Below are 27,931 nucleotides of genomic sequence, written 5' to 3'. Positions count from 1 at the left end.
CAGGGGTCACAGAGCTTCCAGGTGGCAGCACAGCATATAACGAACCCAGGTGTGGCTCTCTCTGTTACACTGTTCTACCTGGTGGGCCGAGAGAACAGCACAAGGTGTTCTCGCAGGGACATCAGGAAAGGAGAGAGGGAGGAGGAGAAGAAAATCCTCCTGGCTACAGAACGCCTGCAATGCCAAGTCTCAAAGGAAGATTCTTTTATTCCCTGATCCATCTCATTGGTGACATCTGGGAAGGCCAGCCAAGCAGGAAACCAGCCTTCACACATCATCAGCAGAGACTTATCTAGGGTGCTGGAATAAAAATTGTTAACCTTTCACCACTACCTCCAAAACAGAACATCTGGGGCAGGATGGCCCCCCAGCTTCCCCCAGAGCCAGGGCATCAGGGGAAAGAGAAAGAGAGATAAGTAGGTTTTGCCTCTGGGAGGACTAGTGGAATATGGCACCTAGCACTATGACTCACTCATAAAAGGCCTTTGAAAACAATAAATCAGTCTAACCTGACAGCTTCTCAAAATTAACATAGTGCTTCCTCAATACCTCAACCCTGGAAGATCAAGAAGACAGAGGGGAAATGTATTCACTCCTTTAAAAATCTAAAAAGCTACCTTGTAGAAGAAGGGTGGTTTTTTTTGTTGTTTTGTTTTGTTTTTCCTTTTCCTTTTCTCTGTAAAGCCCTGGAAGACAGAACTAGAGCCATGGGGCAGAATTTGCCAGGAAGACAATTTCAAGTGGAGTTCTCTAACAATCTAAACGGTTCAGGGATGGAGGGGGCCTTCTCAGGAGGTGGGGGGGCAGGTTCCCGTCCCTGGAAGGCCATCCGTCTGGGATATCACGCTGCGGAGTCCAACATGAGACCGGGCTGGAGGAGAGGGCCTCTAGGGGCCCCTTCTGTCCTGAGAAGCAAAGACCCTGTGACAAATTCATTCAATGCTGATTTCCTGAGAACCCACACCAGGTAGAGCCTTGTGCAAGCTGCTGAGAATACCCCCACCCCCAAAAAAGTGATTCTCCCCACTGGGAGTTTTACCGCATAGTTGGAAAAACAAGCCAGACACACACAGCATTTAATAGAGCAAGCCAAAGTGCCGAAACAAAGTGCCCAGGAGGTGGAAGAAAGGAGGGCGGCTCAGAGGTGGAGATAAAGCCCGCCTGGAAGAATGGGCTGAGGGGAGATTTACAGTGTAAATGAGCATGGAAGGGGGGATAAACAGGGCGTGTTTTGGCAGGGAGGATGCGAGTCTGAGTGGCTGAGGTGGAAACAGGCTGTGAGATGCCTTGAATACCACGAGAAAATTTAAACTCTGAGCTGTGAACAGAGGGAGGCAGTGGATGTTTTCTGAATAGAAAAATAAATAATTAAGCCAGTGTTTTAGATGATTTTAATGACCTACTTTATTTGGAGAGAATAGAATCTGAATATACAAACGTATGTAGATACTGTTTGCATTAAGATTAAATGGGATTAAATCCCACTGAAAATGGGATTTTCACTTTTCAACTTCTCTTTATATTAATTCACATACATTTATTTGATCGCCTAGGATATACTAGATACTGTGAAGGGTTCTGAGGGAAAAAAGAACAAGCCAGTTACGAACCTCTGACCTTGTGGATCTTAATGGAAAGATGATTAAAAAAACAATTGCTTATTTTTTCTAGATTAACTTTGACTCGTCTGTCAAGCCCCACCACTTGCTCTCCTGCCTCTCCCTTGCCTCCAATGCAGAAAATCCGGATTGCAATGAAATGACAGAATAATTTCGTGAACTAACACCTTCATAATATGTAGTCTTTCCAGTAAGGGAGCAGTAGGACTCTTCATTTAACAACAGATACTTTGAATGGTCCTCAATATGGCTTGCAATGTCGACATACTACTTTTGTAAACTGCACAGAAAACCAGAGAGGGAAAGCCAGCCCTGGCACTGGCTGGCTGTGCCAAAGCCATGCAGAATCCAGGGTGGGGTGGGGGGCGGCAGGACCAGGGAGAAATGACAGGATCTGTACAAAGAGGCCGAAAAGAGAAAGAGGATGAACGTGAATCTCATAATGAGAAAGGTACGTTCTGATGGAAAGGGAGAGACGCTGGGCAGGGAACCAAGCAGGAAGCCTTTGAGCACTAATGAAAATAGACCACTGTCTCTGGTCTGAGAGAGGGAGGGAGAGAGAATATCCCACAACCCTGGAAGAAGCCAGGTTATGGCACCTGGCAGTGGAAAGAGCCAAGCTTCTAAGGAGAAAGGGAGAAATCCAACCAGTGTTTCCTGACCCAAGAAGGCTATGTTGGGCCTTTCTTTTTACTGGGATTTGGGGAAAGGAAGGAAAAAAAAAAAAAAAGGCACTACCAGACCACGCCTCCAAGATCTTAGGAGCCAGCACTACATTCCTTAGAGCCGTACCTCCCCAGAGACAGGAGCGCCTGACTTTAAAAGCAATTAAGTATCTAGGCTATTTTAGGATTACTCCTTGACCACCTGGAATATCTTATTAAAGCACAGCTCAGATGTCCAAAGCAATTTTAGTTCCCATTCCTCACTCCTCCCCAAGGCAAGAGTTAACCCTTTCCTTCAGACTGAAAGTACAGAGGCTAAGCTCCCAACTCCTCACTTGGGCTCCCCATATTCTTAAACCTCTAAGAAACCATCCTGTTCTTAGAACACCATCACACATACTGACAACCCTTATAGAGATTCTTGAGTATTCTCTGAAAACACAGAACAGTAATGTGTTTCCGCTCTCTCTACTCTATAATCTAATAGATTCTGAACCCCAAGGTCAAGGATCTGGGCAAATTCCTGGGGCCTGAATCTCAAAGTAGTCATTAGCAAAGGAACTAGACTTCAAAGGGGCTGATCTCAAACTCATGGATACTATTTAATTGCTTTGAGTATATGTGCTGCCGAAGCGAGCACCTATTTAATTGCTTTGAAATATAAAATGTAACCCAAGTATTTGGGCTGAATATTGCTGTTGTTACTACTGTTACTTTTTTAAAATAAGCAACCCATAAACTACCTTCTATTTGGCTAGACCCAGGCGCTACTGTAGGCATCACATCTACCATACTGTGACTGCTCTGATGCTGGCCAGGCAGATGATGCTGTAATGTTCAAAGTCCAATTCCCAGATCTTGGTAGGAAGGAAAGAAAAACATCTTTACCCTCCCACCACTTTTAACCGATTCCAGGAGGTAATGAGACATGCACAAGGGGCTAATGGGCAGGATTATAGAAGAATCCTAAGAGGCGACCGGAGCCCCAGGAAGTAAAACAGATATTGTTATAAGCAACACTGTTGGACTACAAAACCCTCCTGATAAGATCAGGATTACTGCTCTTAGCTAAATGGCTCCGGCCTTGGAAGCACAGAGTTATAATTATCAGATGCACACCTTCCGCTGTCAGGTAACTTTAGCAGGAACTAGAAAGCGCCCCCCCCACCCCCTTACTAGCAGCAAAGATCAATTCAAACTCGGTGGCTTGGAAAAAGAGGGAAGGGACACTTTTCTGATTAGGCAGTAGAAAGGAGGAAGTGTGGGGGAAGGGGGAGGACAGCAGTCCTACCTTCCCTGTCTAGGCACACAATCCCTCCTGGCCATAACCAAGAACACTGACCAGAAATGGGGTGTTCCTACAAAAGGAGGAAGAAAAACTAAAGTGCAGTGTTGGTGAAGTGTTGTCTGCCGAAGAGTGAACCGGCTGGCCCAGCCAAGTCTACGTCAGCCACAGAGCAAAATCCCAGCTCTTGCTCCCAGCAGAATTCCAATAGGCAGGCCCGCTCACTCCACCCTGAGAGCTACCTGCCCGTGAACTCCCGAGGCCCTCCATTTAACCCCACAGAGCTCTGAGGGCCAGCGGCGGACAGCTGAGGAGACCACCTCATCTGACCTTCATCTGACAGAAGGGGAAACTGAGGTCTGAGGAGGTTAGGAAACTTACCCGAAGTCAGTGCTTCAGAAACTTGTTTCAAGAAAATTCACAGAACTTTTTTTTTTCAAGCTACATTTTTATAAAAGAATTATTTATTTTTGAGAGACAGAGAGAGGGAGAGAAGGAGCGAGGGTGCATGGGAGAGGGGAGCAGAGAGAGAGAGAAAGGGAGAGAGAATCTCAAGCAGGATTCCTGCTGAGCCCGACGGGGCTTGATCCCAGGACCCCAAGATCACGACCTGAGCTGAAACCAAGAGTAGGACACTTAACCAACTGTGCCACCACAAATACATTTTTTTAAACAAAGGGTTTAATTTTTAACTCATCTCTACACCCAACGTGGGGCTCAACTCACAACCCAAATGAATGTCAGTACCCAAAGAACAAGCTACGAGCATAAACTCAGGAGGATCACCGCAGGCTAAGTGGCGAATTGGGGGAAAGCAAATACTTAAAAGAAGGTGGGCTTCAAGTTCTAAAGATACGGTTCTATTAAAGGGACCCAGAAGGCAACAGAAACCATTTCCTAAAGACAGCAGTTTAATTTTAAGGTTCAAAAGGGTAATAGAAAAGTATATATTAAAAAGAAAAAGAGAGAGAGAGAGAGAGCGCACCCCTCATGCATATTCAATTTTACAAATTAACCAAGCTTTGAAAAATGATAAGATGCAATGGTAACAAGGGTTGGGGGAGTGGGATCTCCCATACTCCCATAATGGAAATGTAAAATTGGTATATCTTTCCAGAGAGTCACTTGTCTCAAAATGCCCATCCTTATAAAAACAGCAGCAGGAACAACAGATCATAATTGGGAACTTATTATATGCCAGGCCCTGTTTCAGTATTTCACGTGTATTAAACATTTAAACCTCAGCACAGTTCTGAGGGGCTACTATAAAGACACCCATTTTTCTTTTTTTTTTAAAGATTTTATTTATTTATTTGACAGACAGAGATCACAAGTAGGCAGAGAGGCAGGCAGAGAGAGGAGGAAGCAGGCTCCCTAATGAGCAGAGAGCCCGATGTGGGGCTCGATCCCAGGACCCTGGGATCATGACCTGAGCTGAAGGCAGAGGCTTTAACCCACTGAGCCACCCAGGTGCCCCAAGACACCCATTTTTCAAACAAAAAAAACAAAGCACAAGGAAGGCTGCAAAGCAACTGAACAGAGGAGTTGAGAGGTAAACAAAACTCTGCTTGTAACTGCGTCACTGTCCCCATTCTCCTCCTGATCTTGTAATTCTGTCCTATGAATCTACCCTAAGGAAATGACTAGAAATACAGGAGAGATTTATAATAGCAAAAAATTAGAAACAGCCCAGCTACCCGACATTAAGGCCAACAGGCAACATGTGAAGGTGCTACCTCTGGGGACAGAACACTTCTCAGCCAATCAGAGAAAGCCCTGCTTTTGTGAACCATTGGGTCCCTACTTCACATCCTTCCCATTAATCCAGATGTAGTGAAGATCTACATATAAAAATGTAATCATAAAATTATAATAATATATATTTATAGCCCTGGGGAGAGGGGACCTTTTTAAATATGAGAGAAACCAAGAAGGGAAAGATCAATTGATTTAGCTACATCAAAATTTAAACTCCTACATGATGAAAGAATTAAAATATGAAAGACCAGCAACTGCGAAAAATTCTTGCCACATAAAAGACAAAAAGCCTTGGGGTGCCTGGGTCGCTCAGTGGCTTAAAGCCTCTGTCTTCAGCTCAGGTCATGATCCCAGGGTCCTGCCATCAAGCCCCACATCGGGCTCTCTGCTCAGTGGGGAGCCTGCTTCCTCCTCTCTCTCTGCCTGCCTCTCTGCCTACTTGTGATCTCTGTGTCAAATAAATAAATAAAATCTTAAAAAAAAAGACAAAAAGCCTATGTGCAAGAGCTTTTACAGCTCAATAAAATAAGGTAACAGAATAGACAAATGGGTAAAGGCAACAAAAGACAACAAACCAAACTCATGGAATATAGCAAAAGCAGGACTAAGAGGGAAGTTTACAGCAGTAAACACCTACATTAAAAAAGAAGATGTCAAATGACCTAACTCTACACATCAAAGAACTAGATAAGGAAGAACAAACTAAGCCCAAAGTTAGCCGAAGGAAGGAAATAATCAAAATTAGAACAGAAATAAATATGACAGGCACTAGAAAAACAACATCAACAAAACAGGTGTTTTTTTTTTTTTAAGATTTTATTTGTTTATTTGACACACAGAGATCGATCACATGTAGGCGGAGAGGCAGGCAGAGAGAGGGAGAGAGAGAGAGGAGGAAGCAAGCTCCCCACTGAGCAGAGAGCCCGATGCGGGGCTCAATCCCAGGACCCTGGGATCATGACCTGGGCTGCAGGCAGAGGCTTTAACCCTCAGAGCCACCCAGGTGCCCCTAACAGTTGTTTTTTTGAAAAGGTAACAAAATTGTCAAAACTCTGGCTAAACTAAGAAAAAAAAGAGAAGACTCATATTTGTTTAAATTCAGAGATGAAAGAAAGATACTGCAATGGTTGTATAAGAAGCTACTCTGAACAATTACATGCAAACAAACTTGAGAATTTAGAGGGAATGGATAAATTCTTAGAAACTGACCCCCAACCAAGAGTGAATTAGGAAGAATTAGAAATCTGAACAGACCTATAACCAGTAAGAAGACTGAATCAGAATCCAAAACCTTCCAACAAAGAAAAGCCTGGAACCAGATGCTTCACAAGTAAATTCTACCAAATATTTAAAGAATTAACATCCAATCCTTCCCAAACTCTTCTAAAAACTTAAAGAGGAAGGAATACTTCCAAATTCATTTTATGAGCTCAGCATTACTCTGATAACAAAGCCTGAAAATGACACTACAGGAAAACTACTTGATGAATACCAATGCAAAATCCTTCATAAAACACTGGCAAACCACAATCAACAGCACATTAAAAGGAGCATATACTGTGACCAAATGGGATTCATGCCATGGGATGTAAGGATGATTCAACACACAAAAATCAATCAATGGGATAAACCACATTAACAGATGGAAGGATAAAAATCACATGATTATCTCAACAGATGCAGAAAAAAATCTGACAAAATTTAACGTCCTTTCATGACAAAGATACTCAATAAACTAGGAACAGAGTAAATTACAAATTACCTCAACATTTTAAAGGCCATGAATGAAAAGCCCATACCTAACACCATACTCCATGGTGAAAAACTAAAGGCTTTCCTCTATGGTCAGGAACAAGGCAAGGATGCCTACTCTTGCCATTTCTTTTTTTTTTTTTTTTTTTAATATTTTATTTATTTATTTGACAGAGATCACAAGTAGACAGAGAGGCAGGCAGAGAGAGAGAGAGCGAGAGAGAGAGGGAAGCAGGCTCCCTGCTGAGCAGAGAGCCCCATGCGGGACTCGATCCCAGGACCCTGAGATCATGACCCGAGCCGAAGGCAGCGGCTTAACCCACTGAGCCACCCAGGCGCCCGCCATTTCTATTCAACACAGTACCAGAAGTCCTAGCTGGAACAACTAGGCAAGAAAAAGAAATAAAAAGCATCCACACTAGAAAAGAAGAAATAAAATTATCTCTATTCGCAGATGACATAATCTCATATGTAAAAACTCTAAAGATTACACACACACACAAAAAACCATTAGAACTAAGAGGTGGGGCACCTGGGTGGCTCAGTCATTAGATGTCTGCATTCAGCTCATGTCATGATCCCAGAGTCCTGGGATCAAGCTCTGCATCGGGCTCCCTGCTCAGCCGGAAGCCTGTTTATCCCTCTCCCACCCCCGCTACTTGTGTTCTCTCTCTCCTCTCTCTGTCAAATAAATAAATACAAAATCTTAAAAAAAAAAAAAAAAAAGGGAACTAAGAAATGAATTCTGGGAAGTTGCGGGATATAAAATCAACATACAAAAATCAGTTTTTTTTTGTCTTGGGGTGCCTGGTGGCTTGGGGTGCCTGGGTGGCTCAGGTCATGATCCTGGAGTTCCAGGATCTAGCCCTGCATAGGGCTCCCTGCTCGGCGGGGAGTATGCTTCTTCCTCTGACCTCTCCCCTCTCATTCTCGCTCTCTCTCAAATAAATAAATAAACAAATAAATAAATAAACTCTTAAAAAAAAAAAAATCAGTTGTGTTTCCATACACTAACAAGGAATTTCCAAGAAGGAAATTAAGAAACACAATCCCATATTCAACAGCATCAAGCAAATACAATACTCAGGAATAAACCTAACCAAGGAGGTGAAAGACCTGCATACTGAAAACTATAATACTGCTGAAAGAATTTAAAGAAGATACCCCAAAAATGGAAAGACATCCCATGGTTATGGATGGGAAGACTTAGCACTGTTAGAATGTCCATACTACCCAAAGAGATCTATAGGTTCAATCAACACTCAACAAAATCCCAGTGGCATTTTAAAAACAGAAATAGAAAGAACAATTCCAGAATTCATATTGAACCACAAAGGACCTTGAATAGCTGAATCAATCTTAAGAAAGAACAAAGCTGAGGCTTCACCCTTCCTCGTTTCAAAACATATCACAAAACTGGGGCGCCTGGGTGGCTCAGTGGGTTAAAGCCTCTGCCTTCGGCTCAGGTCATGGTCTCAGGGTCCTGGGATGAGAGCCTGCTTCCCCCGCCTTCTCTCTCTGCCTGCCTCTCTGCCTACTTGGGATCTCTGTCAAATAAATAAATAAGAAGCTTTAAAAAAAAAAAATCACAAAACCTCAGTGACCAAAACAGTATGGTATTTGCATAAAGACAGATAAATTATAGAGCAAGGGAAGAGAACAGAGTCCAGAAATAACAAACACACATATGGTTAACTGATCTTTGAAAGAGTACCAAGAATACACAACAGGGAAAGGGTAGTCTCTGCAACAAATGGTGCTGGGAGAACCAAATATTTACATGCATGGAACAAAAATGGACTCTTAGTTTATATCATACATAAAAGACTTAAAGAAACTATAAAGTTCCCGTTAGAAAATACGGGATGGAAGCTTTGTGACGTTAGTCTCGGCAATGATTTCTTGGATAGGACACATGCAACAACAGTAAAAAGCAAATGGGACTACAACAAAATAAAAAGCTTTTGCACAGCCAAGGGAACAGTCAACAGAGCAAGAGGCAACACAAAGAATGGAAAAAAATATGTGCAAATCATATATCTGATTAAGGGTTAATATCTAAAAGATGTAAGAAACTCCTACAGGCGCCTGGGTGGCTCATTTGGTTAAGCACCCAACTCTTGATTTTGGTTCAGGTCATGATCTTGGGGTCATGAGACAGAGCTCCATGTTGGGCTCCATGCTGAGCAGGGAGTCTGCTTCTCTCCCTCTTCCTTACCCTCTACATCTCTCCCCATCCCTCCTCAAATAAATAAATCTCAAAAAAAAAAAAAAAAAAAAAAAAAGAAACTCCTACAACTTATGGCCAAAAACACCCCAAATAAACCAATTACAAAGGGGGCAAAGACTTGAATAAACACTTCTTCAAAGAAGACATACAAATGGCCAACAGACACATGAAAAGATGCTCAACAACACTCATCATTAGAGAAATGAAAATCAGAACCAGTAAGATATTACCCCACATCTGTTAGGATGGCCACTATAAGAACAAACATAAAATAACAAGTATTGGAGAGGATGTGGAGAAACTGGAATCTTTGTGCACTGTTAGTAGGAATGTAAAATGGTACAGTCAATATGGAGAACAGTATGGAGGTTTCTGAAAAAATAAAAAACAGAACTACCATATTATACAGTAATCCTAATTCTGAATATTTATCCAAAAGAATCAGGATCTTTTTTTTTATAAATATTTTATTTATTTATCTGACAGAGACAGAGAGTACAAGCAGGAGGAGAGGCAGTGGGAGGGGGAAAAGCAGGTTCCCTACTGATCAGGGAGCGCAAAGCAGGGCTCGATCCCAGGACCCTGGGATCGTGACCTGAGCCGAAGGTAGATGCTTAACCAACTGAGCCACCCAGGTGCCCCAAGAATCAGGATCTTGAAGAGGTATTTTCACTCTCATGCTCACTGCAGCATGGTTCACAATAATCAAGATATGGAATCAACCTAAATGTTCATTGACGGATGAATGAATAAAGAAGATGTGGTAAACCAGAAATAAACTCATGTTTATATGGTCAATTAATCTATAACAAAGGAGGAAAGAATACACAGTGGGGAAAAGACAGTCTCTTCAATAAGTAGTGTTCGGAAAACTGGACGGCATGAAAAAAGCAAAAAGCATGCAAAAGAATGAAACTGGACCACTTTCTCGCACCAAACACAAAAATAAATTTAACATGGATTAAAGACCTAAATGTGAGATCTCCAACAATAAAAATCCTAGAAGAAAACACAGGCAATAATTTATTTCACATCGGCCCTAGCAACATTTTCTAGACATGTCTAAATAGGCAAGGAAAACAAAAGCAAAACTAAACTATTGGAGTTATACCAAAATTAAAAAAACTTCTGCACAGCAAAGGAAACCATCAACAAAAGACCACCTACTGAATGGGAGAAGATATTTGCAAATGATATATTCAATAAAGAACATCCAAAATATATATACGGAGCTTATACAATTCAACACCCCCCAAACCCCAAACAGTCTGAGTTGAAAATGGGCAGAAGACCTGAATAGACATTTTTCCAAAGATGTACAGATGGCCAACAGACACGGGAAAAGATGCTCCATACCACTGACCACAAGGAACATAAAAATCAAAACCACAATATCACCTTACACCTGTTAAAATGGTTAGAATCAAAAAGACAAGGAGCGCCTGGCTGGCTCAGTCAGTGGAACATGTGAGTATGTGAGTGGAACTCGGGCTGTGAGTTCAAGCTCCACGTTGAATGCAGAGATTACCTAAAAATAAAAATCTTAAAAAAAAAAAAAAAGACAAGAAATAACAAGTGTTGTTGAAAAAGTCGAGAGAAAGTAACCCTGATGCACTGTTTGTGGGAAGGAATGCAAACTGGTGTAGCCACATCAGTAAGGAGGTTCCTTAAAAAATTAAAGAATAGAGGGGCGCCTGAGTGGCTCAGTGGGTTAAGCCTCTGCCTTAGGCTCAGGCCATAATCTCAGGATCCTGGGATTGAGCCACAGGGTGGGCTCTCTGCTCAGCAGGGAGCCTGCATCCCCCCCCACCCCCGCCTCTCTGCCTGCCTGCGATCTCTGTCAAATAAATAAATAAACTCTTAAAAAAAAATTAAAGATAGAAATACCGTATGATCTAGTAACTCTGCTACTGGGTGTTTACCCAAAGTCAATGAAAACACTAATTCGAAAAGATACATGCACTCCTATATTTAATGCAGTATTATTTATTATTTACAAGAGCCAAGATATGGAAGCAACCTAAGAGCCCACTGACAGACTGAATGGATAAAGAAGATATAGTGTACACACACACACACACACACACACACACACGAAGAGGACTATCATTCAGCCATAAAAAAGAGTAAGATCTTGCTATTTGCAACGATATGGATGGACTTAGAGGCTGTAATACTAAGTGAAATAAGTCAGAGAGAGAAAGACAAGACCCATACATATGACTTCACTTATATGTGGAATCTAAAAAACAAATGCATACACAAAAGAAACAAAGAAAAAGCAGAAACAGACCCATAAATGAGTGAACTGAGAAGAATGAACTGATTTTGCCAGAGGGGAGGGAGATAGGAGGTTGGGCAAAATGGGTGAAGGGGCGAGAGGGAGAAAGGTTTCTAGTTATGGAATGAGTAAATCATGGGGATAAAAGGTGCAGTAGGGAGAAGCGAGTGGATGATATTGTAACAGTGTTGCATGGTGACGGACAGGAGCTACACTTGCTGTGCGCACAGCATAAAGTAGAGACTTGTGCAATCACTGTGTTGTACACCCGAAACTAATGTAACACTGTGTGTCAACTCTACTCAGTTACAGACTACTACTGAGTCACTAAAAAGAAGAAAATCCTACAGGATAGGATGTGATAACATGGATGAACCTGGAGAGCATTATGTTAAATAATGTAAATCTTTCAATAAAAAGTTAAATAAATGTAATGAAAGTGAACTAAGCCAGTCACAGAAGGACAGATAACTGCATGATTCCACTTACATAACGTAACTAAAGTAGTCAAACTCACCAAAGCAGAAAGGGGGATGGTGGTCACCGTGGTCTGGCAGGGAAGGGAGATGGGGAGTGGTTGTTCAAAGGGTTTAAGCTTCCATCATGCAAGATGAAAATGTTCTAGAGATCTTCTGGACAACATTGTTTATAGTTAATGTGTGCTGTACACTTAAAGTTTTGTTAGGAGGGTAATCTCATGTGGTTTTTACAATTAAAAAAAGAAAGAAAAATGGAAAAGGCCACAAGCAGGATAAGACAAGAACAAATAAAAAGGCAAATAGGAAAAGATAATATAATATACATATACCCTCTGATACAACAAACGCAATCTCTAGGATAATCTCACCTACCACAGAAATGCAGACACAAGGGTAGAGGGTTACACAGCATTTACAAAGATAGTTTAACTTATACTAAACACACACACATACACACACTCTCTCTCTTCCCTAACACTTTCTGCAACTACACAGTTAAGTAAGTAAACATATAGGAAAAGCCCTACAGGCTGATTCATGCCAACTGTAGCCTCCTGCCAGACAGGGTGGGGTGGGATGGAAGAGAGCATAGTACGCAACAGAACAATATATACATATATATGTGTGTGTGTGTATATACATGTATTTAAAGATTTTATTAATTTTTTTGACAGAGAGAGAGAGAGTACAAGTAGGGAAGCAGCAGGCAGAGGGAGAGGGAGAAGCAGGCTCTCTGCTAAGCAGGGAACCGGATGAGAGGCTCAATCCCAGGACCCTGGGATCACAACCTGAGCTGAAGGCAGCTGCTTACCTGACTGAGCCACCCAGGTGCCCCAGGACACTATATTTTTTTAAACTATGAATTTCTTTTCTGTGTCTTCCTATGTGGCTTTAATTTTCCTGAGCATTTATTCATATTACTTATATAATTCTGAGATAAATGCTTATAAAAATATTAATATGCAGCTCATTATGAACACACAGGGAAAGACAGCCGTAACACTGAGTAAAACAGTACCTTATAGAATAACGTGTAGAGTTCCTATTTTTGTTAAAAACAAGCAAAATGCATTTGTAAAGAAGAATGTTCTGAAAAGATACAGAGTACCAAGTGTTAACAACAATGACCAACTGGAAGTCAGGCTTTTACTTTATACATTTCTATATTTCTAAAATTATTTAAGTTAATTTAACTTCTATAATATGTTTTTAAAAAATTGAACATTTAAAATAATCCTTTACAACATATTTTAATGATAAAAATTACTCATGGTCTACTAGGTGACGAGTTGGGCATAAAATCATATATGAAATGCCTTTCATAGGCATTTTTTTTTTTAATCAGGCATTTTTAAAAAAGATTTATGTATCTATTTGAGAGAGAGTGCAAATGTGCACTGTGAGGAGGGCCAGCGGGAGAGGGGCAGGACAGAGAGAATCTCAAGCAGACTTCCTGCTGAGTTCAGAGCCCTGACCCGGGGCTTGATCCCAGGACCTGAGATCATGACTCAAGCTGAAACCAAGACTCCGATGCTCAACCAACTGAGCCACCCAGGTGCCCCTACAGGCATTTTTTTTTTTTTTTAACACAAAGGAAATACAGTTGACCCCTGAACAACACCAGGGTTAGGAATGAGGAGTGCTGATCCCGCACGCAGTGCAGAATCTCAGTATAACTTTTGATTCCCAAAAAACTTAACTACCAATAGCCTACAGTTGACAAGAAGTCTTACTGATAACATACAATTAACACATATTATGTGTGTGTGTGTGTATATATATACATGTATATATATATATATAATATGCTGTATTTTTACAGAAAACTGAACTAAAGAATAGAAACTGTTATTTAAGAAAATCACAGGAAGAGAAAACACATCTGCAGTACTGTACTATATTTTCGGGAAAAAAATACACATATCAACGGACCCATCCAGTTCAAACCCACGTTGCTCAAGGGTCAACTGCACAACAAAATGTTTACAGTTACATCTAAGTTATGCGGTTATGGTGTTTATATTTTCTCTTTTACAAATGTTTACATTTTTCGTGTTTTCTAAAATAAGTCTGAATTACTCTGACAATGAGAAAAAAGAGAATGATTCTGACAATGAGAAAAAAAAAGTTACTTTTAGAGTAATGTATTAAAAAAAGATTATCCTTGCCCTCCTCTATCTGGAATGGAGCGATAGGGAGCACAGGAGGAGGCAAAGCGTGGTGGTTGAAGTCAGACCCCCCTGGAGTTAATAGCCCAGCTTCCCAACTGTGAGATCATAAGGAACACAATTCTTTCCTCATCTGTAAAATAAACACATAAAGGGTGATAATATCAGGGCGTGCCTCACACAACTCAGGGAAATAAGGCAAGTACCCGGCACACAAGAGGTCAAAAGCCTAAGCTATTAAAATCAAAAACAGGGGGCGCCTGGGTGGCTCAGTGGGTTAAAGCCTCTGCCTTCGGCTCAGGTCATGATCCCGGGATCCTGGAATCGAGCCCCGCATCGGGCTCTCTGCTCGGCGGGGAGCCTGCTTCCCAATCTCTCTCTCTTTGCCTGCCTCTCTGCCTACTTGTGATCTCTGTCTGTCAAATAAATAAATAAAATCTTTTAAAAAAAAAAGATTAAAAAAAAAAATCAAAAACAAAAAAACCCAGCAAACAAAACCATGACCGAGGACAGGCTGATATGAAGTCCACTGCTCCCTTCCCTCTCCAAAGAAAACCTCATTCAGAAATGCTAGAAAAAATCCAGCACTCCACACTCCTTACACATATAGCTAAGCTTGAAACCAAGATAGAAAGCAGAGTCCTCAGGGCCAGAAACAAGAAGGAATTAACCGGTGGTGAGCAGGTGCCAAAGCTGTAGGACTCAAGGGAGAAGGACCTGGATACGGTTCTTAACATCTGAGGCCTGACGACGGTGGATTTAATCTGAGGGGAGAGGCGTCCAGGCTGCGGGTGCCCTGCATGCCCAGCACTGCATACCCAGCACTGCATACCCAGCACTGAGATAAACGCATAAAGCCAGGGCCAGAAGAACTACACTTCCATCTCCTGTTAACCAGGGCTTTAAAAACTGCCCACTGGCCTGGAAAAGTAAGGAACCTTGCTGTTTGTCATGGCCCTCATGGAAAAACAGGGTCCATGAGAGACAGAAGCCCAGGTTCTCAGCAGGCACAGACGGAGACTCCAAATTCACATTACTCCAAAACGATGACAACCAGCTAAACTTGCAGGGCCCCCGCGGAGGAGCAGACAAAACTCCCCTTAGGAATGCTTCCATAATCTAGCACATGGGACTCCCATGGAACCAAATCCCAACTCAAAATGAACTTACGCTGGAAAAACAAAAACACCACAAGAGGTAATAAACCACCACATGGGAGAGTAACATGACAAGAACCTGCACTCCAAAAATGATAAGAGAATCATCTAAAAGCGTCTGTAAAATAAGCATGTTTAAAGAATGGCAGAATGTTGGTAATTGTTGAAAGCTGGGTAAAGGACACAGGCAGCTTGTTACCATCCTCTCTTTTGTATGCTAGAGACGTCCATAATAAAAAGTTCTAACAGTTCTGTAGTATAGTTTTTTAAAAAGTTAAAGATGTTCAAAGACCTTAGAGGAAGGAATAGAAAGCAACTGGTAAAAACAGGCAGATTTTTAAAAAGTTAAAAAAAAAAAGTACAGAAATTAAACACAATATTAAGATAAACAGTTTTTTAAGTTATTGAGCAGAAGAGACAGAGCTGAAGAGAGAATTCAAGATTGGGAAACAGAATGTGAAAATATTCCAGAATGCAGGGGGATGACAGAGAGAGATAAGGCTATAAAAGATACAGAGAAGGACGAATGAGAGGGTCGGGGGGAAAGAAAAAGGAAAAAAAGCGGCCAAAGAGAGAAAGGACTCAGGTCAGGTTGAGCGAGCAGGACAAGGCCCAGGTGGAACAAACAGAAGTAAGTCCAAACCTAGAATACAGAAGTGCAAGTGCAAAATAACAAGAGTCAGAAAGGAAAACCTTAAAAGTCACAAGAGAGAAAAAGGATTCATAAAAGTGACAATTAGACAACAGACTTCTCAACAGCAAAACAGCAGCTAGGACAGATAAAATCACCTCACCAAAATGTTAAGAAAAATCAGAGTCCACGTAAAAAAAGCAGGGAGGGGGTGTGCCTGCGTGGCTCAATGAGGTGGGCATCTGATTCTGGGTCTAGGCTCAGGTCTCAATCTCAAAGGTTTGAGTTCAAGCCCTGTGTTGGGCTCCACACTGGATATGGAGCCTACTTAAAAAGAGAAAAGAAGGGCGCCTGGGTGGCTCAGTTGGTTGAGAGACTGCCTTCGGCTTAGGTCATGATCCCGGACTTCGGGAATCGAGACCCGCATCGGGCTCTCAGCTCCTTGGGGAGTCTGCTTCTCCCTCTGACCTTCTTCTCTCTCATGCTCTCTCTCGCTCATTCTCTCTCAAATAAATAAATAAAATCTTAAAAAAAAAAAAAAAAAAGAGAAAAGAAGGGGCGCCTGGGAGGCTCACTGGGTTAAGCCTCTGCCTTCGGCTCAGGTCATGATCTCAGGGTCCTGGGATCAAGCCCCACATTGGGCTCTCTGCTTGGCAGGGAGCCTGCTTCTCTCTCTCTCTCTGCCTGCCTCTCTGCCTACTTGTGATCTCTCTCTCTGTCAAATAAATAAATAAAATCTTTAAAAAAAAAGAGAAAAGAAAAAGAAAATCAGTGTCAATCTAGAATTAAAAGCTATGATCAATTATACAAGAATAAAGAAAAATAAAGATATAAATTTAAAAAACTTTCTTCAGACATACTAAAGTTTACTGTATATAAATCTCTGCTAAAAGAGTTTGTAAAAAAGTATAAAGACCAAGCCTAAAGGGAGAGAGTGGGCTGTAGGAAGTCATGGAGAGCAAAAAAACAAAACAAAAAACAGATAAACCTGTTGAGAAGTCTAAAGACTTGCCATTAGCATTAGGGGAAAAAACTAATTTGGGGGAGGGGTTAGAACAAACTGGAACTAAAATACTGGCCACAATAGACTGGAAGATGGGAGTGGAGCAGAAGTTAAAACTAGAATCTCTACAGTCCTACTATTGTTTGAGAGTAGTATAAAAAGTCAAGAATGCAAGGTAAAATCTAAATGTAACCAAGAAAAGAACAGAAACAGAAATGTAACTTCTAAACCAGTAGAGGAGACAAAGGCTGAATTAAAAAACAAAACAAAACAAAAAAACCTCAATCAAATGAACAAAAGACAGGAGAGGACAAAACAAGAAGCAAAGAGAACCCTCAGTCAAACTGAAAATCCAGAGCCACAGGGCAGAAATAGACCCACATGTATCACCAATCCTAATTAACTACATGGATTAAATTAATCTAATAAAAAGGCAGAGATTGTAAATCTTTTATTTGTGGTCTTAAGATATAAAGAGTGAAATGTGTAAGAAAAAAAAAAGTACTAACACTCATCAAAAGAAAGCCAATCCTATCCTGGAATACTTTAATTCAGCTCTCTTTGAAAATGATTACACAAACAAAACTCTGTAAGGATAAGGAAGATTTGATTAATACAGCTAATAATATGCTTGATCCAACAGACAGATACATAAACCCCACATCTATCAAAAGGAAAATTTAATTCTTTCCAAGCACACGTGGAAAATTTATAGAAACTGATCATATATATACCAACACAAAGGACATCTTAACGAATTCCAGGAAATTATTATCATAGCAGCTTTCTAACCACAATGGTTAGAGCTTAATTATAAAGCTATAAATGAATATATTTTAAAAACCCACATATCTGGCAACTAAGAAACATTCTGAATAATCCATGGATTCAATGACAACTAAAATAATGAAATGTTTAGTACTAACCAATGAAAAGTTACATACCAACATTTGTGGTGTCCAGCAAAAGTGTGACCTTGAGAGAAAGCTACAGCTTCAAATGCATTTATTAAGTAACCAGAATTTCAGAATATATATTAAACATACAACTAAATACAAGTAAAGTTTGGAAAATCTAAACAGGATCAGTAGATAATGACACTGATCTCCAGGTTGTGATATTATAGTTTTATAAAATGTTACCACTGGGGGCACCTGGGTGGCCCAGTCAGTTAAGTGTCTTTGACACTTTGGCCCAGGTCATGGTCTCAAGGTTCTGGGATGAAGCCCTGAGTCAGGCTCCCCGATCAGCAGGGGATTCTGTTTCTCCCTCTCCTTTCCCCCTCCCCCCTGCTCATGCTTTCTCTTTGTCAAATAAATAAAATCTTAAAAAAAAAAAAGAAAAAAGAATAAATAAAAGTTACCATTGGGGAAAACTGGGCAAAGTGTATGGGGACCTCTCTGAATTACTCTTTTTATAACAGCATGTGAATCGATAATTATCTCAATGATAATTTCAATTAAAAAAAAAAAAGGCCAGAATACCAAACATTACTACCACTACCACCAAATGCTGGCAAGGATGTGGAACACTAACTCATTGTTGGTGGGAATGCAGAATGGTACAGCCACTTTGGAAGACAGCTCAGCAGCTTCCTATAACACTAATCATACTCTTAACATAATCCAGCAGTTGTGTTCCTTGGTATTCACGCAAATGAGCTGAAAAACCTGTACCCAGATTTTTATAGCAGCCTTATTCATATTCCCAAAGCAACGAAAATGTCCTTCAATAGGTGAACAGATAAACAAACTGTGGTATATCGAGACAATGGAATATTATTCCAAAGCTAAAAAGAAATGAGCTACCAAGCTATGAAATGACATGGAGGAATCTTAAATGTATATTATTAAGTGAAAGAAGCCAATCTGAAAAGGCTATATACTACATAATTCTAACTATATGGTATTCTGAAGAAGGTAAAACTATGGAGACAATAAAAAGAAAAAAAAAAAAAAAGTCAGGGGTTGCCAGGGGTTGAAGGGGAAGGAGGGATGAAGAGGTGGAGCACAGAGGATTTTTAGGGCAGTGAGACTACTCTGTACGATCCTACAATGGTGGATATATGCCACTACACGTTTGTCAAAACCCACAGAACATACAACACCAAAAGTGAACCCTAAGATAAACTATAGACTTTGGGTGACGACGATGTCTCAGTGCGGGTTCATCGATTGCAACAGATGGACCCCTCTAGTGGGGGCTTTTGATAGTCGGGGAGGCCACGCATAGGTTGGGGCAGGGGTGGTGTGGGAAATCGATCAGTTTTGCTGTGAATCTAAGACTGAATTAAAAAATGAAATGATGCCATTTGCGTTAAAAGACAGAAACAAAAACAGGGCAAAGTAAAAGACAGTGGAAGACACAAGTACCACCTGCCATCACTCTGCTGGGCACCAGAATACATGATAAGCAAGGCAGATGGGTCCCTGTTCTCTTAGAGTTTACCATCTAGTACAGGAATCAGATATCAAACCAACCAATCACACAAATATAAAAGGATAATTTTCAGTGACAGGATATAACCTCATCTGCACTAAAGGTGAAGACAGTGCCACCGAGGGAGTGATGTTTGTGATGTTTCCGGGGAGAACTGAAGGCGGGGCAGAGTTAGCCTAGAGTGGTGTTCTAGGCAGGACCAACATGTGAAAGGGCCAGGGTGGCTGGCGTAGTACAGGAGAATAGTGATAGGAGAGGACGTTTGCAAAAATAAGGCTGACAAACAGGAAGGGATCAGATTTTGCAGATTTTGACTTTTACAATCAGAGCAACTGACATCATACTTGGATGGCATTAAAGGAGTGACATATCTGATCTGTGTTTTAGAAGATCATTCTAGCTACTGTGTAGAGAATGGATTAGAATGGGGAAGGGAAGACACAGACACTTGTTGATAGCTCCAGCAGGAGGTAGGTAGCCTGATTTAGGTAGATGATAGTGGAGAAGGAGAGATGGGGCAGAATTCTAGACATTTAAATGGGGGAAATGAGGGTGCCTGGGTGGCTCAGTGGGTTAAAGCCTCTGCCTTTGGCTCAGGTCATGTTCCCAGGGTCCTGGGATGGAGCCCCACATCAGGCTCTCTGCTCAGCAGGGGGCCTGCTTCCTCCTCTCTCTCTGCCTGCCTCTCTGCCTACTTGTGATCTCTGTCTGTTAAATAAATAAATAAAATCTTTTTTAAAAATTAAAAAAAAAATAAATGGGGGAAATGATAAGACCTGGTAATGATTGGACACCACCAGATGGAGTGACAGAGTAGGAGGTATGAGAGATAACCCTAAGGCTTCTGGTATGAATCACCAAATGGACAGAAATGTTCTTTACAGAGATGGAAAAATAAAGGAGGAAGTAATTGTAAGGGAGTTCAGGTTTGTATGTGTTAAACTTGAGACGCCAGTAAAATATCTGAGCGGGCTCGAACAATGCATACCGGAATCAAAGCCTTGTGGATAGTATTTAAAACCGTGAGACTGAACGGAATTGCTCGGGGAGGGCGATAAAGACTAAACCCTGGGGAAATTGGGGTTCTAGTGGTCAGACAGAAGAGACAGAGAAAGGAAAATAAGGCAACGGAGGGGGTACAGAAAGCAAAGGAAGAGAATATTTCAGGGAGAGGGGTCTACTGTATTCAATACCCCTGAGAAATCAAGTGAGGTGAGGGTAGGTGGGGCTCGGCCACATGGTGGTCACTGGGAGGCCTCACCAAGAGGAACGTCAGGAACATGCAAGAGTCAGAGTCTAGACTGAAGTGCGCTGAGGAGCGAGCTGGAGGTGACAAAGTGGAGGTAGAGAGTGCAGACAATGCCTCTGAGAGGCTCTGCTGGGGGGACAATGGGAACTAACCTGGAAGGAGATGTGTCTGCCAGGGAAAGTTTCTTAAAAAATGACTCCTAATTCCCTTGTAACAAATGACCCAGACAGATTTATGGATTAAAGGAGTCTTTTTGTTGTTATTGTTGTTCTTGTTTTTAAATGTGGGAGACAGGGCATCTGGGTGGCTCAGTTGGTTGGGCAACTGCCTTCGGTTCAGGTCATGATCCTGGGGTCCCAGGATCGAGTCCCACACCGGGCTCCCTGATCAGCTTCTCCCTCTGATCCTCCCCTACCTTTCATGCTCTCTGTCTCTCATTCTCTCTCTCAAATAAATAAAACCTTTTAAAAAAATAAAAAATGTAGGAGACAGCAGAACATGTATGAATGTGGAAAAAGCTTCAGAAGCCAGTGGGTCCAAGAATCAGGGAAATAGGCCTTTCTCTGATGGAGCAAGTCCCTGAAAATTAGGAGGGGGATGGGATCTCAGATGTGTGTGGTGGGATCATGTTTGGTAAGAAGGGTAAGGACCTCAGTTAAGTCAAGACCATGTATTTATAGGAATTCAATGTAAATACGGGGTGCTTGGTGGCTCAGTTGGTTAACCATCTGCCTTTGGCTCAGGTTGTGACCTTGGGGTCCTGGCATCCAGCCCCACATCGGGCTCCAGTGGGGAGGAGTTCTGCTCCTCTGCCTGCTCATGTCCTCTCTCTCAAATAAATAATAAAATCTTAAAAAAAAAAAAATTCATTGTAAATAAAGCTTAGTTCTACCTAAAGAAGAAACAAGCACATAGCCCTATTTTAACGTGGAAAGAAGCAGCTTTTAAAAAGTGTTGACTTTAAAAAAAAAAAAAAAAAAAGGGCAGTGGTTTCAGCTCACATAATCCTGAAATGTTTCAGAGAATTCTGGAATACGAGAGTTTGGTCACACTCTGGGAAACTTGAAAAGGAACTGTTTCAGAGCAGTGTCTAGGATTTATGGAGCATCTTACCCACAAAAGTAGAAAAGCCTGAAGAATTACCACTTTGGAAAGTATTTCAGCACTAACGCCAACCTGACCCAGCCTTTGTATGATGGTATAAATTTACAAAGATGTTTCACACTTGTACTCTTCCTCCACCTTGGTAACAACTTTACAGTTGCTCCCTGAGCACAGTGGGAGATTATGATTTCCATCCTCTGGGATACATGCAAGTACAGGTTCAGAGTTCCAGGTCAGGACACCTGTCCCGAGTACTATAGCGAGCAGGCAGTGGAGCTAGGATCTAAATCCACATCTTCTGGCTCCAAAACCAATGTTGATTTAATAATTAAATCTGTTACTAATTAACACATTTGCTGAGGATTTATGCCTTAACTTTTTGGGGTTAATGTCTAAAAGGGCAACCAAGCTATGTCACAAATCACCACAGACATCTTAGACACCATGGAATGCTATGCTGGAAGCACCATTGGTTGAGCCAAATGAGAGAGCACAAGTTCTAGGTCTCAATCCTCTCCAAAGTGACAGACTGGTCACTCAGGTGACTATGGGGAAAGACATGAACTCAAGATATTGAGTTCACAGATATTGAAAGTAGAAGTGACGAAAACTCAAGGTTGCCAAACTCTTCAGTGACCAAGACTAAAATACAAAGGAACAGAGTCTAGGGCAGTGTCTGATGAAAGGATGGCATATGTTCTTATTCTAATTACACAATGTAGAGCAGGCTTCCTCAACACGGCACTACTGACATTTTGGACCAGGTAATTCTTTGTTGTGGGGGCTTGTCCTGTGTGGGAAAGGATGTTTACCAGTAGATCCTCTACTTACGACACGCCAGTAGCATATCTCCCCCACCATAGTCTCGACAAGCAAACATGTCTCCGGACACTGCCAAACAACAGCCGGGAGCAGGGTGGGTGGCTGGGAGGGTGGGGGAGATCAACCTCAACCTAGAACCACTGATTTGATTCCACCAAAGAAGCTAAGGACATGCAAGACAGACCTACAAAGAAAACTGAGGAAAGTTTATGACTTTATTTTTATTCAGGCAATAGTTCACACGATCTTTACAAAAAGCAACAAATGTTCCAAAGACATGCAATATGAACCAAGAAAGGTTGGACTAGCCCAAGAAATGGCACCTTACTACTTAGAGAAACTCTTGTTAATAGATTCCAGAGGCCAAGCAGTCAGCCATCCTTCCTCCTTCCCACACTCAGTGACCCACGTGACACCCAAGTATGCAAAAAATCAAACATACACACTTTGGCTCCCCCATGCCTATCAAGCTATTGCTCATCTTTCTATTCTCTGGGAGGGAGTCTACACCCTTCTAGAAAGCTGGCTCCACTAAAAGACTCAAGACAGACAAAGCCTGTATTGCCTGAACTATCCTCTTCCCAGGAGGAGAGAAGACCACCCCTAACAGGCCAGCAACAACCCCCCACTTGGTTGTATGCTGACAGGGCTCTACTGATCTCCCTTGAGAGAAAGGACACTCAGCTCTTTGTCTATTGCCTTGTTTTACAATTATTTACTCTGCCCATGAAATCTGATGGGCTTTAGAATGCTTGGCTCGATGGCATTATCCATCTTCCCATCACTCTGGTGTCAGAGAACACTATACTCTGTCTTAACGATCCGGACCTTAAGAAGCAATTATTTTCTAAGAGTTTCTTTAAAGAGAATCCATAAAATTACTTTGACTTCACATGTTCTAAGAAAGGGATTACAAAACAAAAGGTAATCTGTAGAGTCCTTAAGCTTTTTAAATTTTGCTTTTAGGTTGGCAGATGCCTGCTGACCTGCACCCCCACCCTGCCCAAGTCTTACAAAATACTGGGTATTCCTATTAGTTGACCAAGCTATGTTAGCTATGCTGTAGACAAAATTAATGTTTTACTTTGGTATATGAATGTCTGAAACAAAACCTTATTCTAAAATATCTGTAACATAGGCTGCCTGGGTGGCTCAGTGGGCTAAGCATCTGCCTTTGGCTCAGGTTGTGATCCTGGGGTCTTGGGATCAAGCCCTGCATTGGGCTCCCTGCTCAGAGGGGAGTCTGCTTCTCCCTCTTCCCCCCGCTCATGCTCCTTCTCTCTCTCTCAAATAAACAAATACAAATCTTTAAAAAAAAAAAAAAAAAGGAAAAAAGTATCTGCAGCATAGCTAGGGCTGGGCAGCTGGGCTTCATCTGACTTAGGACAGAGTGAAATTACTGCAACCCAAGAACCAATGAGACCCAATGCCCGTTGAGGTTTCCACACAGCCGCTACTTAGACTGTGAGTTTCTTAGTCCATGGGGCTCAGGCCTGGCCCAAATAAGCCTCTGTAAAAGTCTGTTATATAAAAGAACAAAATGGACACCGCAACACACTGACAGTGAGATCATTTTGTATTACCTGCAGAAGATCGTTGTAACTGTTGCTGGAGCAAGGGATACTCCATTTCTGCTCTCTACAAGTTAACTGCGTAAGAAACAAAAGACTGTCAACAATACAAAAGCTAGTTTCATGGTCTGTAATGGTTTCTACAGGCTTTCTCCAAGGATATTTTTTCAGCCCCACTTCACAAACACAACTTTAAAAAAAGGTTTCTTTAATCCCTAAGCATATTGTTTGCTCCTTTTTTTTTTTTTTTTTTTAAGATTTTACTCATTCACTGAGTGTGTGAGAGAGCAGAGAGCACAGGAGAGCACCAGCAGGGGGAAGGGAGAAGAATGGGGAGAGACAGACTCCCCGATGAGCAGGAAGCCTGATATGGGGCTGGATCCCTGGACCCTGGGATCATGACCTGAGTCCAAGGCAGATGCTTAACCGACTGAGCCACCCAGGAGCCCTTTATTTACTGCTTTAAAGATGGGATTAGACAAAGGAGGTGGGCACAGACCAAAGCGATTTTGTAAAACTAAATTCAAAAGGAAAAGGAGGTGCGCATCAGAGATTTCAAAGTCACCATTACCCAGTGACCCCCTAACCCAGTTCTCGATCTCCATATCCAAGGCGAAGGGGAATTTAGGGTGTGAGATTCGGTCTCGGCTCTGCTGGTGTTTATAAAACATTCTGGCAGGTGCTCTGCCAGGCAGTCTATAATTAGTGAGTATGCCTCAGAAACTTAAAATGAACTCAAAGGGTTTCAGAAACCAGCAGCCAGCGCCTGAGCACTGAGCTGTGTAGTCATGGGGCCACCGCGCCCAGAACCCGGCGCTGGGTGCCTGCCACTGTGCATTCTAGTGTGTGTGCACACGCCACTTCTGAAGAGTCTCTTTTTTCAAAGCTCTAATGGCTTGACCTCAACACCTGCTGCACTTCCTGAAGACAGACGGGCTCTGGAGCTCCACTTGTTCCTCGCACGCGGCTGCACTTTCTAGGAACGACCGCACACACGCAGAGGCTGGCCAGCTGCCAAGGCGGGGGCAGCCCAGCCGCCTCGGGCCTGAACTTTCCCAGTGCTGTCAGGGCGGGATCCCGCTACGAGCTGACTCAGCGGCCGGCATGGAACTCTGCCAGCCACAAGGCAGCGCGGGGGCTGCAGGCAACTCACAGATGTTTTGCTAAACTAAAGCAATCAGCCAGGAGGCGGGTCTGGGCTGGCGGCCAGGCTGCTGCTGTCGTGGAAGCTGGGACTCTCCGATCCAAGTCCCAGCCCAGCCACTACCGTTGGGCGAGCTGAGGGAAAACCCCAGGGCACCCCGGCATCTTCTGCCTGCTTCCGAGCCCAGCCCGTCCCGTCCATGGGGCTGCAGCAGAGGATGGTGCTCTGTGCAGAGAGAAGCACAAGGCAGCACTACCACCGACCACGCGCTAGCTCAGTCAGACCTCTCACCGTCCCTGGGAGAGGCACACTTCGTCATTTTCACTTCAGGGATGAAAGACCCACGCTCAGAGAGACTGACAGCCCTCCGGAAAGATCACAAGGGTAATAACTGGAAGAGATGGGAACTGAACCCCACTTTGCAGGCTCTGGAATCCACTGCAAATACTGCTGCGCTAAAACTCTGATCAACTACACAGGGCTCCTTTCTACAAAGACGCTGATTTTTCAGGCTCCAAAGGACCTTTCTTAGATGACTTCTCAGTCGCCCTGTGAAAACCCACAGCTCTTCACAACGGATTTCCAAAGAGCACCACTGGGCCACTGAAGAGCCTGTATTTATAGGAAGTACCCAAGTACTACCAGCTTTGTCACGAGCTCCCTGTCTCAGCATCAATGAGTCACTTAACCTGGAACAACCCATCAGCAGCACTCCCCACTCTTTGGGTGAGGAAAAACTGCACGGCACGTCAGAAAGGGAAGAGCAATTAGAAACCAAAGGCCTGGTTAAGAACACCTTAGGCTCCACCCCAATACAATTCTTTAAGACCCTAGAATCTGTATTTTTTAAAGCTCTCGGGAGGACTGTGAGGCTCACCCATGTTTGAAAACCAATTAAGCTTGCCTTGGCTAAGCTGGGAATTTTGAGGTCTACCCCTTCCTCTTTCTTCCTTTCTTTTAAAGATTTTATTTATTCATTTGACAGAGAGAGATCACAAGTAGCCAGAGAGGCAGGCAGAGAGGGAGGGGGAAGCAGGCTCCCCGCCGAGCAGAGAGCCTGATTCGGGGCTCGATCCCAGGACCCTGGGATCATGACCTGAGCCGAAGGCAGAGGCTTTAACCACCCACTGAGCCACCCAGGCGCCCCTACCCCTTCCTCTTTCAAAGGGGATGGTGTAAGGGTGAAATGAAATGTCTGCAATGTTCTTTGTTGGAAAATATACACAACGCAAGCGCTTCTTGTCAGCTATATGTAACTGCAAAACAACAAAACTGTCCTTAAAGGGCATGATCCTGGTTTAGTCTGGAGCTAAGGAACGGTCTTAGGCAAGATTGTTCTTTCACTAAAAGAACTGTAATTAGAGTCACACATCGCATTTTTAGATATCCCACATAACACTGTTGCAACCTCATCCTTCCTTTAAAAAAAAAAAAAAAAAAAAAAAAGACTGTACTGACATTCTTTCACAACCCATTTGAAACAATCTATATTAGGACTAGTAACCTGCACATTTCATTGCTGTAATCAAGAAAACAAGTATGAGAAAAGAAATTCAAAATCTATTCATGGCTAGGCTGTTGGGTCACAGAAGTAGGCTGAGAAGGCGCGGACTGGCAGAGATGCTGGCCCTGGCAGGACTCTTCTCACCCAGCCTTTAGGAAGAACAAATGACCCCCTGCACCATGAAGACTGACCTGCTTGAGCTGCTCATCCAGATTCCAGCTCGGCTGCCCAGCTGTGGAGACTGAAGGTGGGGCCTTGGAAGCATCTTTGGTATGGTCTTCTTTAGCTTGCTGGCCACGCAGTGGGAGCCCTGGTGCTGGAAGCAGACCAGATCCAGGCACTGCTCTGGGGTCCTGGCGAGCCACTTTCTGCACATGGAAATACTTGGACGCGGCCTGGGCCTCTTTCTCAGCCACCTCTGCAACTTCATCATCCCCATCCTCATCTTCCAGACCTCCCTCCTCCTCCTCAGGCTCGGAGTTCACGTTGCTCTGTTCAAAAACTCTGGCCACGGTGGCGGCCGGTGGCCCTCTGGCCAGGGGGCCCAGGGTAGGGCTGCCAGATGGCCTCCCGGGGGGCGCAGAAAGGAGAGTCTGCTGTGCGACCAGCTTCTGGGCATACAAGAATGGGGCTTCTCTCATCTGCTGCCCCTGCTTCTCTCTGGCATCCATCTGCAGAGGCACCAGGTGTGGGGCCTGCTGTGGTGGTGGCTGCCGAGGCTGCTTCTGTCGTGCCAGGGGCTCCATCACTGCCTCAAGCTTCAGCCGCCGAATGGCATGGCTCTGAGGCTGGGGACAGCCTGGCCGGCACACTGGGTCTAAACCTTAAGTGATTAACAGAAACCACAAAGAAGGAGAAACAAGGGGGGAAAAACAATAGTAAAACAGGTATTAAAAGACTTTCTTTTTTCTGGTAAAGGGTTGGGGTTCTGAACACTAAACATATCCTTCTAAAGCCCGGGTTCTAGGAGGAGGAAGGGTGGGGGGGCGGGGAGGGGGAGTGGTAGGGAACAGTGTGAAGAACAGGATTTAAGAGAGGAAATGCGGGATGAGTCTCAACAATGGTGGACA

The 27,931-nt window shown here is 42.9% G+C and overlaps 1 protein-coding gene across 5 annotated transcripts in view; it reads right to left on the bottom strand.

Annotated features, from left to right (window-relative positions):
* The window catches only part of ARID3B (AT-rich interaction domain 3B), a 51,801-nt gene extending 24,117 nt beyond the window's left edge, over window positions 1–27,684 (bottom strand). For 3 of the 5 annotated variants that reach the window (XM_032865045.1, XM_032865046.1, XM_032865047.1), the window contains exon 1: window positions 27,053–27,684. In XM_032865045.1, coding sequence (XP_032720936.1) covers window positions 27,053–27,607 — 555 coding nt within the window. In that variant the 5' untranslated portion in view covers window positions 27,608–27,684. Of the gene's footprint in view, window positions 1–24,225; window positions 24,292–27,052 lie in introns of all 5 variants that reach the window. The other 2 variants (XM_032865043.1, XM_032865044.1) reach the window with 1 other exon arrangement.
* Window positions 27,685–27,931: the final 247 nt, after the last annotated feature.

Source organism: Lontra canadensis, unplaced genomic scaffold (genome assembly GCF_010015895.1).
Source record: "Lontra canadensis isolate GAN:19392208 unplaced genomic scaffold, GSC_riverotter_1.0 scaffold28, whole genome shotgun sequence".
Lineage (NCBI taxonomy): Eukaryota > Metazoa > Chordata > Mammalia > Carnivora > Mustelidae > Lontra > Lontra canadensis.
The sequence above is the reverse complement of the archived record's forward strand: the minus strand, read 5'-3'. Positions and strand labels throughout refer to the sequence as shown.